The sequence below is a fragment of the Phymastichus coffea genome, unplaced genomic scaffold, assembly GCF_024137745.1.
Source record: "Phymastichus coffea isolate CEN01 unplaced genomic scaffold, Cenicafe_Pcof_1.1 PCOF00013, whole genome shotgun sequence".
NCBI classification, from domain to species: Eukaryota; Metazoa; Arthropoda; class Insecta; order Hymenoptera; family Eulophidae; genus Phymastichus; species Phymastichus coffea.
The window spans coordinates 4,283,083-4,302,025 of NW_026706824.1; the positions used below are offsets into that span (position 1 = coordinate 4,283,083).

General features: G+C 33.2%; 1 protein-coding gene across 1 annotated transcript in view; it reads left to right on the forward strand.

The window, feature by feature from the left end:
• The window catches only part of LOC131673513 (uncharacterized), a 1,322,481-nt gene that overhangs the window by 1,067,492 nt on the left and 236,046 nt on the right, over positions 1 to 18,943 (forward strand). The window contains exon 6 of the mRNA XM_058951551.1: positions 12,303 to 12,573. Within this exon, the coding sequence (XP_058807534.1) occupies positions 12,303 to 12,573 (271 nt within the window). The remainder of the gene's footprint in view (positions 1 to 12,302; positions 12,574 to 18,943) is intronic.

An 18,943-nucleotide genomic window follows, 5' to 3' on the forward strand; every position in this document is an offset into this window, starting at 1 on the left:
TCCACCTTCCCACCCCCCACCCACCTCCCAACTTTCGTCTGATTACCCCATCTTCAACTTCCAGTGCCAAAACCGCTGCTTTCAGCGCCACCATCGTGCTTAAAAGCCGTGCTAGATTGGAAAAGAGCGCAGTCTTTCGAGACAGCCCGCTTCACTTGCTTTCTTAGCAGTGACAAGCAGCAGTAGTAGTAGTAGTAATAGTAGTAGTAGTAGTAGTAGTAGTAGTAATACTAGTTATCCTACGCGCATTTTCATTACAATGGCTTCTTATATACAATATTACTTATTTCTTATATATAATATTACTTATTTTGAAAACACAGTACGCGATTTATGGAAAGCCAATTACAACTCAGTCGCTAATAAGGATGATTTTATTAGATGGGAAAATATAATAATTACCGCTTTGAATTCTCTTGAAGAATATTAGTTACAGCCTAACTTAAGTAGAGCAATATGACAGATATGTCAAACTTGCGCTACTCATTTGAATTCAATCGAAATCAATTTAAATAATTCCATAAAAGTCGGAGGAAATGTTAACCCATTACGAGTAATTCCAAACCAAATTGAAGGGGACGGAGTTATTTGGCGTGAAATAAATTCAGCATTTGAAAAACGTATCATTACTGCATTCATAGCCAATCAAGAACATACAGATATAAAGTCATTCTTAAAATCAGCAAATAAACTATTACAACTACAAATACCAAAATATCTTTCAATTCATAATGCTCTAAAAATAAATATAGAAATGTCAGGTCAATTTACCGCAATAAAAGATAATGTAGAGAACATTCAAGTAAAGTATTTCAACACCGAAAATGTTTCTATTTATAGAACGACAGATCTTAAATTATGGTTTACAGAAAATATTGAAGATGTTATACTTAAAAATTTAGAAGAATTTCAAGAAAAAGATTCCGGTTGGACATTAAAAACTATCATCGGTATTACTGTTAATATAAATAAATTTAATCCTTTCAAACCTGGCTCATATATTCAACTACCAAAACAAATAGCAGATAAAAAAGCAATTATCAACGTTTAAAATACAGATAATGAATGTTTTAAATGGGCTGTGCTTGCCTGTCTTCATCCAGCTAGATTTCATAGCGAAAAAGTTCAAAATTATATGTCCTTTGCAAATGAATTGAAATTCGATGATATGAACTTTCCTGTTGAGGTAAAGGATATTCCTAAATTTGGAAAATTAAGTAGTATTTCAATAAATCTATACATACTAAAAAAATATGGTTTTAAATTCGAAGTCTCACCATATTATATATCAACTTTAAAACAAGATAAGCATGTAAATCTTTTGTTACTACAAAGCGATTATATTGATGAGAATGAAACAAAAAAATCTAATAGATAAAATAACAATGATAATTTCAAATGAAAATTCCACTATGTATGGATTAAAAACTTATCTGCTCTTGTTAGAAGTCAAGTAACGAAACATACTGCACAAATTTATCTCTGTGAACGCTGTCTCCACTATTTTAATAATAAAGAAAAATTGAATATTCATGAGACAGATTGTTCAAAATTAAATAAATATAGAGTTAATCTACCTAATTTTCCTCTTCTGAAATTTAGTTATTATGATCGAAAAGAAATGGTTCCGTTTATTATCTATGCTGATTTAGAGTGCTTATTGAAACCAGTAAATAATGGACGATCCTTCCAAGATCATGAAGCCTTTAGTGTGGGGCTTTATATAAAATGTAGTTATGATGATTTCAAATCAGTCTTTAAGATGTATAGAAAAAAACTGAATGAAGAACAATCACCCGTACGATGGATTATCAAACAATTTCAGATTTTGTTAGATAATATGAATCAAATATATAAGAATGTAATAGAAAGGAATCTTTCATGGCGTAATCAAATGGATTTTAAGATGAGCAAAGTGTGTCATATTTGTAGAAAATATTTTTAACATGATGAAACAAGAGTTAGAGTTCATTGTCATTTGACGGGCCGATTTAGAGGTGCTGCTCACGCATCCTGTAATTTAAATTATAAGAATCCTTATTTTATACCAGTCGTCTTCCATAACCTTACTGGATATGATTCTCATTTTATAATAAAAGAAATAGCTACTGCAGCAGCAGCAGCAGCATCAGCACCAATAGCAGTGAGAACAGTAGTAGAAGTAGTAGTAGAAGTAGTAGTAGAACTAGTATTAGAAGAAGAATATGTAACATTCTAGATCTCTTTACCTACAGCAAGATGAATTTTGAAATGTTGAATAACATTGGAAGAAAGCTTTTCGATATACTTCCTGAAAAAAGTCATGATGAATTGAATGAAGATGAGAATTATATAATAATATTCAAGAGACAAGATGAATCTCGAATTATTCTTGAACTCGATTGTGAGTTCGAAATTGTTTTACCGGATCGAATGTCAAGATCGTTAATTCATCATTTTGATATTTTTATTGATCTTTCTGATAGAGTACAAAAATATGCCTTATTTATTCAATATCATGGATGTGATCGATTTTAATTTATTATTTAAATGTATTTTTATATCTTATTATATCTCAATAAAGATTGTATTATATAAATTTATTTTCTAGAGAGGTAAATGAATCATTAGTGTTTCTATTAAAGCAGGTTTCGACTTGTCTCAATGGACTCACTAGTGACTAAGATAAAATGGAAGTACCTCACAGATAAGAGCGAAGGTTGGAGATCTTATGCTTAAAATTAAAAAAACAATGTAATATTTATAAATGAAAACAACATTATTTATTTAAATACAAGCTAGATACATATAAATTTATATTTGTAATTCATTTATTTATTGTCTCCTTATTTATCCAAGAATTGTGAGTACTCGTATAATCAAACCAGAGCTATTTTATCAAAACTTCATTACCCCGTCTTCTGAGAATTTTTTCTACAAGATAGATATCAGGATACATAGATTTCTGTAGTTCTTGCTCGTAAAAACCACCAACAATGGGATTTTCTTGGTAATCTAGCAGGTGATATGTTACAGGTTTAGTTTTCGAAATACGATGAATAGTAAAAATTTCTGTAGACCAATTAGGCGTATATCATTTTTCGAAAACGTGTTTAGACTTGCTCACTCGCACTTTATCTCCTACCTGGAATTTCGGTTTTTTGAAAAGATGATGATCATACGAGAATCGTGTCAAGACCTGCATTTCATTTTCTTTAGTCACGTCTTTAGGATTTATATTTATTGTGCGATGTTTTCAATTATTATAAGATTCTATCAAACTGGGGAGAAAGTCAATCCACTTATAATTTCCTATTAAACTGAATTTTTTCAACATAATATTTTTTAGTGTTCGATTGAAACGTTAATAAATTGATGCTTTAAAATTGCTATAAGTAGAATAAAAGTTTATTTTATATTTTTTCATTAGACTTTGAAAATTTGTATTGTAGAACTCTTTGCCTCTATCCACTTGGAGATTATCAGGAATGCGTCCCTTTTTTAATACAGACTCCATTGCGTTAGTGACATGTGTAACAGTTTTCTGTTTTACTGGAACTCCCCAAGCATATTTAGAGAACGTATCTATAATAGTTAATAGATAGCGAAAACCTTTATTGTGTCTAGAATAGCTTTGTATCTCAACAAGATCAGCTTGCCACGTCTCATCTATTCCACGTATATCGACTTTTCGACGAGGATTGTTTCGACGTGCTGGTTTGTGTAACTCATCCACCACTCTTTGATGTTTCATTTTTCAATCTATTTGATATAATTGATGTGAAAAGTCAGACGGCGTCATCTTTATATCTTTCTCCTTATTATTATCATTATTATTAATTGATTGCAAATGTTGAATCGCTCCTCTATACACTCGTAACTCTCTTTTATTCTCAGAATCGAGAGAACATTTAGGCGAGAAACAAAGCCGACAAAATTCTAGCTACACAGGCCTGAGATAGAGTGCAAGCGAAAGATAGTAGTTTTGGTGAGAAAGTTGCTGCGTTTGCTATAGCCAACATAATGAAAGTTAAAAGTAAACTTGGTATGGGTGTTAAAATTTGAAAACGAGGAAAGAAACGAGGTAAGGGACTAAGAAATCGTCAACAACAACGACAGCGACGAAAGACACATGTAAAAAGTAAAAATCTATCAATTGCATTGAAAAAAATTGACTTTGAAAAAAAGTGTTGTACCTATTAATAAATCACGCTTTGTCATTCGTTCGAGTATAAAAGGCGCTAAAGAAGCTGTGAAGAAGGCTGGAGGAAGAAGAAAAATAAATATGCCTCGCATTCTACCAATTCCTAGTAAAGTAGGTGGAGCCTCTCCGTTTTTAATTCTATTATTTGCCGCTTTGAGAGCCACTGGAGTTTTAGCTGGAGGAGCTGCTTCAATAGCAAAAGCCGTTAACAGTGCGAAAGCCGCTCAATATCAATTGAAAGAAGCTAGAAGCTCAATAAAACTGTGGAAGCTATGGCTATTGGTAAAGGACTTTATTTGAAACCACATCGTTATGGTCTTCATCTGAAACCATATTCAAGTGGAAAAGGTTTAAAAAAAAGCTCGAAGTAACTTTACCCAATCGAGCACTGACCGATCATGATATAAGAAAATATGCTAAAATACTAAAAATTGCAAATTTTCGAGGTGTTTTCATGCCTGATGCTCTACCGACCGATGGACCTCGCTATCCAGAGACAGCTATTGTAAATTTAGACAATTAACGTGGACCAGGTACTCATCGGGTAGCATATAAAAATAAAGGTGATGAGGTTATGTATTTTGATAGTTTTGGTAATCTACAGCCTCCTATAGATCTATTGCTTTATCTCAAAGTCAATAGAATCATGTATAATTATATTAGATATAAGATTTTAATACATATAATTGCGGCCATCTTTGTCTCAAATTTCTTTTGAACAAACTATAGAAAAGACAACTAGTATAAAAAATACTCATTCGACGAATGACTATCATTTGATATGAATCTGTCATGGAGAATACACTGATTGAGTCCCTCGGGAACATCATCCGTACTCGAATCATATTATTTTCCACCGATCGAATTGATACCAAACAAAAAATTCCTTCTTGGTCTAGTTAAGCTATTAACATTTAATTGAATACCAAACATTGACGTTGGTTATAATAAGTTTTACATTGTTGGTCAAGAAGCTATCACTTTACCGACTGGTAGCTACGAAATAGAAGATATTGAAAGCTTTCTCAAAGAAGCATTAACACCTAAAGGTATATTGTTTAGTCTGAAACCAAATAATTTATGTAGTGTCATTCAGCGCAGTCAAAAAATACATTTTGAACCAGAAGATTCTATTAGATCAATTTTAGGCTTCACTAAACGCCGCTCGTTGAAAACGAAAAAAATAGTTCTGACTTACCCGTCACTGTACTCAAAGTCAAAGCTTTATGTGTAGAGTGTAATATTACTACAGGCTCTTACATAAACGATCGCAAAGTACATACTATATATGAATTTTTCCCAGCAGTCCCACGTGGATATAAGATTATAGAAGTTCCTTCTCACGTCATTTACCTTCCAGTCGCTGTAAGGAGCATTGATCATTTTCAAATTCGTATAGTTGATCAAGACGGAAATCTACTTAACTTTCGAGAAGAAGTCATCACAGTGCGAGTACATATAAAGAACATATCTTAGTAATGGGTATCATTTACAATATAAAGAGCAGCCGAGTATATATTAAAAGACACAAATGTCAAACAGCAGCCAGTCAACAGAGAGCTATCAGACCGCTCACACCTTAGAACATTCAATTCCTGAAATGCTTGAGACTAAAAGTCGTCGAAAATCGTGGAAAAAAATATTGTGCATATTAGTGTGCTGTATATAACAAGAACAAATATGGAAGGAATTCTAGACATTCATTCAGGTGTCGCTTTCGATGAGTCTATAGCTCATTATGAAGTCATGCACATCATCCTTATTCATTATCATGTTTCAATAATTGTGATAAGATCCATATAGCAATTCAACATTAAGATTTATCTCTGCTTCTATCACGCAGTATGATTCATATTTGTCGTAGGTTGACCAAGCCGGACGGTACTACGCCAGTGGAGAACACTTTATTAGTCATCAACGCCCTCTGTCATATGTTTGAGGAAATACGATATGAAATAAATGCTACTGAAATTGAAAATGTGAAAAATGTAGTCTTAACGAGCCTCATGAAAAATTGGCTTTCACTCAATACATGTGAGAGCTCTATAGCTGAAAATGCCGGATGGAATGGTGATAACAATGAAGTTTTAATATGTAATGCTCTAGGTTATTTTGATGTTACTATCCCTCTCAGTATATTGATGGGCTTTGCTGAAGATTATCGGAAAATTGTAGTCAATGTCAAGCATGATCTTATTCTCACAAGATCAAGAGGTGATTTGAATGCTATTTTAAGTATTCCAGTAAGGTACGAGTATCTTAATGCTTCAGAAAAATCAAAAATTACTTTAACTAAGGTTGAATGGTTGATGCCATATGTGATGGTTGCAGACAAAGAAAAAATCAAATTATTCAATCACATTGGACGAGATCGTGCAATTACAATGAGTTATCGTATTTGGGAAATGTATCAGTATCCAAAATTACCACGTACATCAAAGCATGTTTGGAGTGTTAAGACTTCCAATCAATTGGAAAAGCCTCGCTTTGTTATTTTAGCTTTTCAAACTAAACGTAAAAGTTCGGCGAGTGTTAATTCTAGTAATTTTGATCATTGTAATATTCGTAATAAGAAGCTATTCCTCAATTCACAATGCTATCCGTATAGAAATCTCAATTTGAATATCAATCAAAATCACTATGCTGTTCTCTACGATATGTATACTAATTTTCAAAACGCTTATTATGTTAAAGAAAACGAGCCGTTACTCAATAAAAAAGATTTCATTAATAAAGTGCCGCTAATAGTTATAGACTGCTCCAAACAAAATGAAACATTAAGAAGCGTGCCAGTCGATGTTCGCCTAGAATTTGAAACTCGGACTAATTTTCCTGAATATACTGCAACCTACTGCTTAATATTACACGATCGTATTGTACAATATAATCCAATTAGTGGTGATGTTAAAAAATTAGTTTGAAATCAACAAGACATTATGTAATCAATATATACAATGCTTTTCAATAAAAAAGAAAAGAAAATATATATATTGTTGGAATTTAATTCAAACTACCTATAATGATACTGTATAGTTACTATCACGCCGTATACTTTCGAATGGTGAGGTATGGTAACTATGACGCCCTCTACTTTCTAATGGTGTGGTATAGGCTTTATATAGAACAAGCACGTGCCTCTACTCTCATAACAGTTTTGGAAACTAGTAGAGTTCACATTAACTTCAGCATCTTTTCAAATGGATTTCGTAATAGATTTTCAAGACATTCAAAGTTTAAACGAGACTTTTGTTTGTAAAGAACTCGCATATCTACCATTAGATGTAGATACTGTTCCAACTGTGTTTTTCTTCGAACCATCATATCATTGGTTTCAACTCCCTTTCAAGTGTCGAAAAGTGAATCATTTCTTTGAAACGTGTCATCATAGTTTATTATGGAGATCCGGTCTTATTCCATATAAAAATTTAGCAGGTGTACTAAACAATCTTTTAAATAATTCTAGAAATATTTATGTAAAAGCATTAAAAAAGAAACAATGGTTACAAAAACTTTTACCTGAAAAGTAAGTATTTTTATTTTTTTTTGTTAGAAATTAAAATCATTATTAATTAAAAATTTTTTTCCTTTTTTAGAAAAATTTTAGAATTTGAAAGCGAGATGAGATGTCCACCAATGAGCGCATTCCTTACCCATTAGGAACAATATGTACACATCATTACAATAAACCAGCTAACTTTGTATGTGCCGTTACAGATGCACAAAGATTGTTTTTATGAATAAAAGCTAGACGGAAGCAATCTGAAATGGAAGGTATTGATAAAGTTGACATTATTACATATAAAAATTTAACTCAATATTTCAATATAGCGATTTCAACTACTGAAAATAAAGATTATAGACAGACCGTATTATATTCAATGTATAGTTGAATGAACAATAAATTAATAATTAAACGAAAATTCTATAAGTTTTATTAATTAATTGTGGCAGGGAATTTCGGGGGGTTTGACCGCGCTCCGAGTTCTTCCGCCACAAGGCCTGTTTGGCTCTACCCCCGATTATTTAGGGCGCCAGACCGTCGGCTGATTACGGCGATCGTCGGGGGTAAGGCCAGTAGGGTTACGCGTATCCCGGTCTGCCTAACGGCGACTGCGCAGAGTAAGCAGATGGGGGGATACGCGTTGTATCCGAGGTTCAGGCCTTTGGTGTCCAACTTTCGATGCTAATTTCCTCCTTGATTAGTGTATGCCGGCAGCTCAGGTGATGACTCCTTAAGTCAGGTCGTGAGGACGTTCGAAATCGCGCGTATTTTACCTAACGAATAATCCGAAAATATAGCGAATTAATAAACCCGTATGTAACCGACCGCGGCTGAAAATCACTAACATGCAACAGGGGCAGGTTATCAAGTAAGATATATATATGTATATAAAGACAATTAATTGTTTTATTGATGCATTAAAAGTTTCTCACATACGAGGTCGGAATAAATGTGGTCGGTAGAATTCTGAATTCTCACTAATCCCTAAGATACAATTTAAACGGTTCCTAAAATGGCGGAAAGGTCAGCGCGAGTAACAAATCGCAATTTTCTTTTATAAGACCTAACGCTCAAATTCGGTTTGTGAAATGGCGGAAAGGTCAGCACAACTAATTAGTCAACAATTTAATCCAATTGAACCTACGTTCGTACTAAGTAACTAACGCAAGGTCAGCGCGAATACTAAATTGCAATTGGCTTCCGTAAAACGAACTTAATAAACGTTGACGAAAGGTCAGCGCGAATATCGAATTGCAATTTTCTTTTGTAAAACGAACTTAATAAACGTGACGAAAGGTCAGCGCGAATACTAAGTCGCGATTTTCTCTCGTAACCGAACACTCAATCTATATTCGCGGAATGGCGGACAGGTCAGCACGATCCGGTAGGCACCGGCGTCGACGGATCCACGCGTCGCGACGACCTACAGCACCGAACTAAATAAATTAAATAACTTAACCCGCACTCCGCGATTAATTAAAAATGAGCGGCATTTTGCCTACTTACAAATCTTTCCTTGCGACACTGGCAAACAAAATTGGCAACAGAGAGTTTAGGAGGCGTCTAGCGCTAGAGGTTCGACGGCGAAAATTAGCTAACAGAGCTCCTTCTCTCCAGGTATCCAATGGCAAAATGGACGAGAATCGGCTTCTCGCGGTCAAAGATCGTTTCTCTTCTCCTCTTTCCGAGAAGAAATGTTATTATTGGTCGGTATGCTAATTCGGATATCGGTAGCGCCCTCCGAATTTTTATCATTGGTCCGTATGTAAATTAGAATAATACAGCGCCCTCCTTAACTCTCCTACTTTCGTCGTTATTTACTCTCTCTCACCCCCCACTAAGGTATCTATCATTAATTGTCGGAAAAGATCTACCCCTACTCTTATCTATTCGTCTATGCGGACGGAAATCAAATTTTATTCTAATTTGCCTATTGGTTCTGACGTCACTAGCGAATTTTGTCAGATGTTCGAATTCAGTTAGTTAAATTATCATTTAAACCTAAAGGGAGTAGTTGTCGCTCGCCATCATAATAGGGGTGTCGGTCGCGTGCGAATTTTACAATTCGATTTTTATTTCGTGTTCATTCTATTTCAATTTATGATTTAATTTTAATCTCAGAAATACCTATATAATATACGCCGTTTTATTTGTAGCGCCCTCATCTTCGCATTTACATATTATTCTATTATTTTATATTGTCTGTCTCGCTCGCTCTTGTTTCGTCTATTTCGCTCGCTCTGTCTCGCTCGCTCTGTCTCAGTCTGTCTCGCTCGCTCTTGTTTAGTCTGCTTCGCTCGCTCTGTCTCGCTCGCTCTGTCTCAGTCTGTCTCGCTCGCTCGCTCTCAGTCTATATCGGCGCTTCAAGATGGCCGTTCAGTTTCTCGCGCGTACGCCTCGTGTCCTTGCGCCGGTTGGCGCTCCCGTGTCGGTTCTGTGGTGTTGTTCCGGGTGTTTGTGTGTGTGGTCGCTGATTTTTGTGTGTGTGGCGCTCAGGATGTCGCCGATGGTGTTCGGCAGCCCGACACAGCTGATTGCCGGCTGCCACTTCATCGGCGATTTTCTGCTCGCCCCAGGAGTGTCAGTGCCTCGTGAGTGTTCGTGTTAGTGTCTGGGAGTGTAACGGGTCTGCATGTGTCATCAACATGCATCTCCATTGCATTTCCCAGTCAGGTTTTGCATTTTTCTTTTGCCGGCCGGCAACACGTGGTCGGGAGTGTCTGTGAGTGAGTGTGTGCGTGCGCTCTCTTTTTCTGTGGTGCGCTCCTTTTTTTCTTTTCTGCTCTTTGAGCATCCGTCGGATCGCGTTGGGCAAGTTTGTTTCGCCCATATCTCCGGCGTGGTCATTCGGGCATGGAAAATAATAATTGTTCGGTGTAGGGCGTGTTTAGCTTTATTTTAAACAACCGGTTACGGGGCGGTAAGGGACGGGGATGGCCTTTCCGAGGTGTTGCAAATAATGCAGCACTCAGGAAAGGCCTTGTAATGTGCCACATTACATAATATTCAAATAAAATTAACTTTGAGGTTCAAAGGTTCCCGAAATCTAATGAAACTACTATAGCGGTTGCTAAGAGATATACCTTATGCATTGGCGACGCATCTTCGATGCATAAGGTACATCGATTACCCTTTAGATACTCAGCGGGAGGTGTCAAAGGTACATCAAATGCGATTGAGACACTCAGCATGGGCTCTCACCTTATTCAAATAAATAGATGTCGCGGTAGTGTTATACCGCGACACCTTCATGGGGCGGTCTCTTTGTATCCCAGAACATACATTGCTTATCTACTAGTCTATAAATGGTATGTGAAGATTTAGTTATGTGTAATGGTATGTGTACATTTAGTTGACTTAGCAATATATAATGCCGTCGTTATTTACAACATTATACATTTAAATAAAAAATTACATTCCTGGTCTTTCGCATGTAATTATTAAAAGCATTATTGTAAGAGTATAGTTACAAAGAAAAGAACGTAAATCAACAGAAATAAAAAGAAAAAAATCCCATCACATATTCAACACCCTATTTTGTAGATCTATTAGATTCAAATAAATGTCTACGAAAAAGATGCGTCGTTTGCTACAAACAAGGAAAAAGTACTCGTATGTTAATTTATAATATGTGTGATGACTGCAGGAAAATTCCCTTATACGATATACCTTGTTTTCGAATCTATCATAGTACCTAAATATTTATAAATGTTGTACCTTGAAAAAAATTTTATACCTCATTGTTGTTACCTTATAGTATTATAAAATATTTATTAAAATGTGATATCTTAGATGCATATAAAATGTTTACGTTCAGTGTTCCTGATGATCTAAACGCACTATAACGAAATATAAATATTGAAAATGATGATATATTTGTTCATTTATATTACTTATTTAATTAATTAATTTATATATTACTTAAAGAAACATTTATAGAGTGATTAAATATAAAATCATTTATTCGTTAAAGGCATTTACTGCTCACAGTGTTCATTTTATTTTCGTTCAGTGTTAATGTTGACAGCGGGCATTCGATTTTCAAAACGGTTTTTTATAGAACTAACAACAAGAAATACGTTTTAAAAGTAAAAGTGTTTCCGCATCTTTAACAAAGATCCCTTATCAACATTTTCTTCTAAAACTCTGCATACATATTAACCTATGTATATATAACAAGTCTACCAAGTGCGAACAAAATAGGTGATTTCGATGTTACGGGCTGTTGAGCTTTTGGAACTTAAAAAGTAAAAAATGGTAACACCTACTGAATAGTTTATGACGAAACAACTTTAATGATAATAGTTTTATTAGCACGATTTTAATACTACAGTTAAGAAAACTTACACTTTTCTCTGTTTAACACCAATTGATCCCATTAACTATTTTTTTAAATATACTATGTTACCTGTGATTTCTCTTTATACTTCTGATAGTTGATCATTTTCTGCATTTTTTATTTCTTCTTAGAAAATTTCTGGAACAAAAATTATAATTCTTGCAATTAATGAAAATTCAGCTTGATTCAAACAATAACTAGCCAAATTATTAACACATACTTCCTCCGAAATATCGTCTTATAAGAAAATTTACTATATACATATTGTATTATTATAGCCATCATCTGCTATTGCCAATTATGCAACATATAGCTCACTATGTGGAATGGATGTGAATAATTGTTTATGTGAACATTCCCTGTACCAAAATGCTGGTCATGAATCGATTCATGCAGTTCATATCAATAATGGGCAATGTGCAAATTTAACATCTTGCTTCGTAGACAAACAAGTTCATACATATCATCGTTCAGCAATTGATATTTTAATGAAGGTATTTCCAAAAAAACGTCGAGGAGAAATTGACATAATCTTTCATCGTTTAAAAGGTAAAAAATTTAGAAGCTTATTATTTACAATAAATGGTAAGAAAAATATTGAAATCTTCAGTAGAGCTATTTTCAAACAAAAATTATTTCCTGATATGGGCAAATCCATAAAGTTGTTAACTTTCTTGTCACTCGCGTTTGTTGACGAGAAAAAAATTTTTTCAAGTAAAATTACTGGGAGTATTTGAAGGAGTATTGTTTCAGCAACATTTCTAGTAAATAAAAAATTGAAGTTGCACACAAAATAATCAATTCTACGAGGATCTACATCGAAAAATACTGAAAATTCGCAAATTTAGCGTGTCACTCGAAAAAATTTGAATTTTCAATTGTTTATAACTTTTTGAACATTTGGAATATGATTTTACGATTCGAGGTGGTCAAAGAACACATACAAATACATCTTTTGAGTGGAGTGGTAAGTATGTGCCATCAAAATATTAAGAATAGCAGCCTATAATATAGTTGTCCCTTTATTTTTGAAATTTCGATTTTTTTTACTTTTTGGCGTATCAAAAATTGAACATTGCCGTGATACTAATTCTTATTTTTTAGAAGTATTCCTCCCCTACAAATAAATGATTCTTTTGGTCGCTAATGAGTGTGTCTTAACAAATGAAAAAGTTACAAGTCCTTAAATTTCATATAGAACTTGTTTCCTGAAAATTAAATTTATTATTTTCCAACGGCACATGGATACACTTGACTAAACCATGTTAATAATTTATTTGCCTGATGATTGGAGATGTGCAAATCACTGTAAAAAAATATTCAATAGCTATTCTTTTTTTTTTGGATTTATTCAACGACTTGAAAAATACAAAATCGTGTTTCCGTCACTTGTTACTGCGAAACTTTGTTTATAGCGTATTAAAGCTTTCTGAATGCGTTTTATAGTTAAATCAATAGAAGCATGGTATTCTGAATCGAAAAATACATCGAAAATATACATAAAGTTTTCGGAAATATATTTTTTTCTTTTTGGAGTGAGAAAAGGAATAGTTACACTGTTATTCGGGCCTACCGGTGTAGTTACTAATACTACAGGTGCAGTTACTCCAAATAGTTTTGATGCTATAGGTAGCGAAGAACAATGAAAACAAACAGCGATTCAATAACAGTCATGATCTTCGTAGAGAAATAGCGAAAAGTTATTCAGTGTGCTGGCGTCAGCGTTGTCATGTGTGTCGTGTCTCGATTAAAGCAACTATTCCAGGATTATTTAGCGTTAGTTTATAATTTGAAAGATTGTTTAGCTCGACTTGTATAATTTTGAAGTTTTTTTTGAAGTGATTTATATTATTTCAAGATATTTTTTTATTTCAATAGCTATTTTGTGATAGCATCTTATAAAAAATGGTATGGAATGTCAAGTACTATTCTTCAATTATTGTGGTAATTGATAATAGAATATCTATGGCCCAATCAAAATGTGAGAAAATCAGAGAAAAGCGGGCAAAAGCTGCTGAAAAACGACAACAGGAATTGTTACGTGTGAGAAATTACAATGCAACACGTAAAACAAATAAGTATATCGCCTGATAGTAGCAATGGCAATTCATAAGTTGAACTTATACGTAATAATATATATTGTTGCAAAGCGCCAGTGTTAATAAAAAGTTTATTTCAAGAAACGCGGTTCAGGACAGAAGCAACGAACAAACTGACAATCCGACAGCTTCACGCACACGTTCGTCGCTGTGTAAACAAAAACCGTCAGCGGTCACGTCAGCGCCAAGGTTTACAAAAAAAACATATGTAAATAATATTGTCCAATAACTGAATTACAATTACATTAAATGATTTTCATATTATCTTTCCGTGAACATATCAAAATAACAGCGGATAAAATATTTAAAGTATTTTACTCAGTACAGATAATAATGAAAACTTGTATTGGCTTTTATAATTTTAGTATTAAATGTTTATCGGTGATTTAAAATATCTTGTCTGGAATTCTCAGGTAATATCGTGCGAAAGAAGTTGATTTGGTTGGCATGAAAGTCAAGAGCCTTTTGCCTTAGAATGATCTGCATACATCTACATTTAGCAGTGCAAGAACTGAACAACAAATTGTATCTACATCTCAAATTAGCCCATTGATTTTAACAGATGAAATCGACTTACCGACTGATGCTCCTAAAATACTGTCAAATCCAGTACTTCAAAAAAACGTAAGTCAGTAGTTGAGAGATTAAAAACAACGATCCGGTATATGAAGATAAGAGAAGTAAAAAGAAATCGATTAAACAAAAAGTTAGTTATTCAGTTAGAAGAAAAAGATAAAGCAATCAATAAATGACAAAAAAATACTATAGGTTGTTAAACAATAAAAAAGCCGATGATCCCATTCGTAGTCGTGTCGAAGAAATGAAAAAATTTGGAGTGAAAGAAGTAACAAAACATTTAATATGGGTCGAATTGTATAAAAAACAAATGAGAGATAAAATGGAATCCTTACAAACCAAAAGAGAAAAGCCTATCATCAAACAATGCTGTGCAAATAAAATAATTGAAAAGTATAAAAGATTTAAAAAACAACCAATGTTGGTTTCGAAATATATTAAAAAAAATATGGTACTGCAAATACCATTGTTACAAGTATATCTAGAACTAAGACTGAATCCAAATCATTAAAGAAGATCAGTATAATACATGCATTTTTTGAGAAAGACGAAAATTCGTCATTAGCTCCAGGAATTTAAGACACTATCACCAAAAATAAAGTAGCGAAACGTATAAGATACATAAATTATAATGTAGACGATCTTTATGAAAAATTTAGTAAGGAAAACCAACTGATAAAAATCTGTCGTACATCTTTTTATCAACACAAACCATTTTGGGTATTAAAACCGAAAACTGATAAATCAAGTTAAGGAAGAGAAGACGAATTAATTGAATGTGTTTTTATTCAAGTACTAGTAGTACAATATTCAAAGAAAATTGGTAAGAAACAGATAACGCAAGAAAGACTTCTTTCTTTTTTTTTGACAGAGCAATCTGAAGTTACTTTCGTAGAACAAGAAAACATTTATACAAACAAAAGAGAAAGCAAACAAACTATTAACACTGTTTGAATAAACTACCTCAATAAAAACTAATGGACGCAAAACATGTATGTGTACTCGTAAACCTCATGCGAACATGGAGCTGTTACTTGAAAAATTGTTGCTATTGAATTTAATATCCAGTAAATCTAGTTTTTCATTTATAAAATCGAAAGTTTGCGATATTGAAAGCAAAGAATGTTGTTATGGGGAATGTAGCAAATGTAAAGATAAATGTTTGAATTTTGAAAGCAACGATACTGCAACTCATTATTACAAATGTATGACTAATAAGATAACTAGATCAGGTGCTAAGGGTTTTAACTATACTGTCAATATTACGTCAAAAGAGAAAATAGATTGTACTATAAATGATTTCGTCGTTGAGTTCAATAGCCAAATTAATTTATTTGCCAAACATGCTTACGACGCTGGCCATCAACACAGAGCAATTGATAATATTAAGAATAATTTAAAACCCAATGAAGCACTGATTGTTATTGATTTTTCGATGAATTACGAAGGAAAAAGCCATAAGGAAATTCAAAGTGTTCATTTTGGTGCTTCCAAGAAACAGTTATCATTACACACAGGAACGTTTTATTATAATAAAAACAATCAAATTCTATGTAAGTTATTTTGTTCAACATTAGAGTGTTTACGGCACGATGCGGCGTCGATTTGGGCTCACCTAGAACCAGTATTAAACCTAATAAAAAGTACTGTGGAGCAAGTAGGTACATTACATTTTCAAAGTGATGGGGCATCTACGCAGTATAAGAATAAGAGTAATTTTTGGTTATTTGAACATTATTGTAACAAAATGGGTTTACGTGTTGCTCCTTGGAATTTCACATGCGCAGGTCATGGGAAAAGCGCTGCAGATGGTATAAGTGGGTCAGTAAAGAATATGTGCAATGGGGTAGTTGAAAGAGGAGGGGATGTCACTTCTGCTCAACAAATGATAGACGTTATCAATTCTAATAAAAAACAGAAAATCAAAGCATTTTTAATTTAAAAAGCCGACATAGACCGTGTAAATAAAATGTTACCAAAAATCATAAAAACTGTTCCCAATACAACAAAAGTCTTTCAATTATTATGGGTCAGTGAAATACCTCATACCTTTCATTTAAACTACCTGTCTTGCTCTTATTGCATTTATATTAAACTGTATAATTTTGCGTGTAAACATTTTTATTTAATTCCTACTACATGGTCTGTTTCTCTTAATTCAACTATAAAAGCAAGTCCGAATAATAATTTATTAAAATGTAAGCTCACAAAAAATTTGAAGGCGACAAATAAAAAAAAGGCAATTAATAGCGTCGCATCAAATAAAAACAAGAAAAAAGTTGTCAAGCAGAAGCTGGTAAAAAAAAAAGAAATACAAAAGAGGGTCAAAAACTCACTTAAACAAGATAATAATGAAGGTACTATTATTAGTTTGAGACCACGGAGAAAATGTGTTAATAAATAATAATTTTGTTAATTAGTTGCATAATATATTTATATACAAATATACACAAATATCTGTACGAATGTTTACTATGTTGTTTTGGTATTAGTGTTCATTGTTGACTATTATTATTATTATTGCAATAAAATGAAATGTCATTTTTTGTTCAGAAAAAGGTTACAACTTTCCATTCATTTCATCGAAATGATCGTCCTCATTTAATTATCCTACTTCCTAATAATAATGATAATGTAATAAAACTTACAATTTTAATATTTTACAATATTTTTTAATTATTATGCAGTGGTACTAGTATAGGCAATTATAATTTTTGAAAAGAAAATGAAATTCGTGTTATTTTTTTATTTTTAATTTTTTATTTATTTTATCTCTCTAGCATTTTAAACGTTAGTTTAAAACGAGGTAACGCCTCAAACTCTTGTATTTTATGTCCATTTGAAGGTCAAGTATTAACTAAAACAAGTGTGCCATCAGTTTGAAATAAAAAATTTTTTTTTCGTAAAAGTAAACAACTTTATGGATTTGCCCACATGTTTTATAGTTATATTTTCCAGTAAAAACTTATATATCTGCGTGATCATTAATTTCAGAAGCTATTAGTGTCAGAATAGACACCAAACTAAATTCCTAATTGCATGTATAAATTTTTTACAAAGGAGTATTCAAATAGCAAATGTATTCCAACTACTATAAGAATTGTCCGTGTCATTTTCAACGAAATTGAGAATGAGTGAGATGGAATGCATGGAACGACATATGTTTTTATTAAAATAAATATATATACAGAATGTCCCTATAGTAACAATAAACTAAAGTAAAGTAAGTCAAGTAATTACAAACACTCCAGCCCGCGAACAAGCTTTCATTGTAGAATATTCGGTTGTAAGGGGCAGAGGCAGTAACCGTACGATATTGCGGTCCAGGCACTTGAATTTTATTATTAAGTAGTAGCTAAGCAATAAACGTTAAAATCACTGGTCGAGAGAAAATTTGAGTATATGCACGGTGATCGGACAAACATATATGGATATATCTGAAATTGTCGTTTTATTTCTTGTTGTTGATACATATAAATCGGAAATAATTAGTTTAATCATCTAAAAGAACAGGGTACGTACCAACTAATAATTGTCAAATTCGTGGATATAAGTTATCCTCATATATATACGCAATGAAATAGTTAGAGAGAAAGAAAGAAAATGCGAATAATTTCTTCTTACTATGTATTACAGAGAGCAATAATGTGAGTACTCACTTCTTTTTAGTTATAGGTTTGGTAGTATATACGAGGGTCGTTTGAACAGTCCGTGCAAAGTCAAAGAGATGGCACTACTAGTGCGTATCAAGGATATCTTTAGTTAGTGGCATATCTTGGAAGAGCACACACCAAGTTTCAGCCAGATCGGCCGATTACTTTGCATTTTACATTCGTTTCAATCAAAGAAATCGAGTGGTTGTAAAAAAATGGACGAAAAAGAATTTCGTGTATTGATTAAACATTACTTTTTCAAAGGCAAAACGCCTCAAGAGATTAAACCGAAGCTTGATAAACATTATGGTGATTGTGCACCTTCGATTAGAATGGTTTATAAGTGGTTTCAAAATTTTCGGAGTGGCCATATGAGCACAAAAGACGCTAAACGTTCTGGACGCCCTGTTGAGGTTACCACTTCAGAAATCATTGATAAAATCCATGATATGGTGATGGCTGACAGAAGAGTGAAGGTGCGTTAGATTGCTAGTACTGTAGGCATCTCGAGCGAACGGGTACATAATATTTTGCACCAACTTTTGGACATGAAAAAGCTATCCGCTAAATGGGTGCCGCGATTGCTCACGA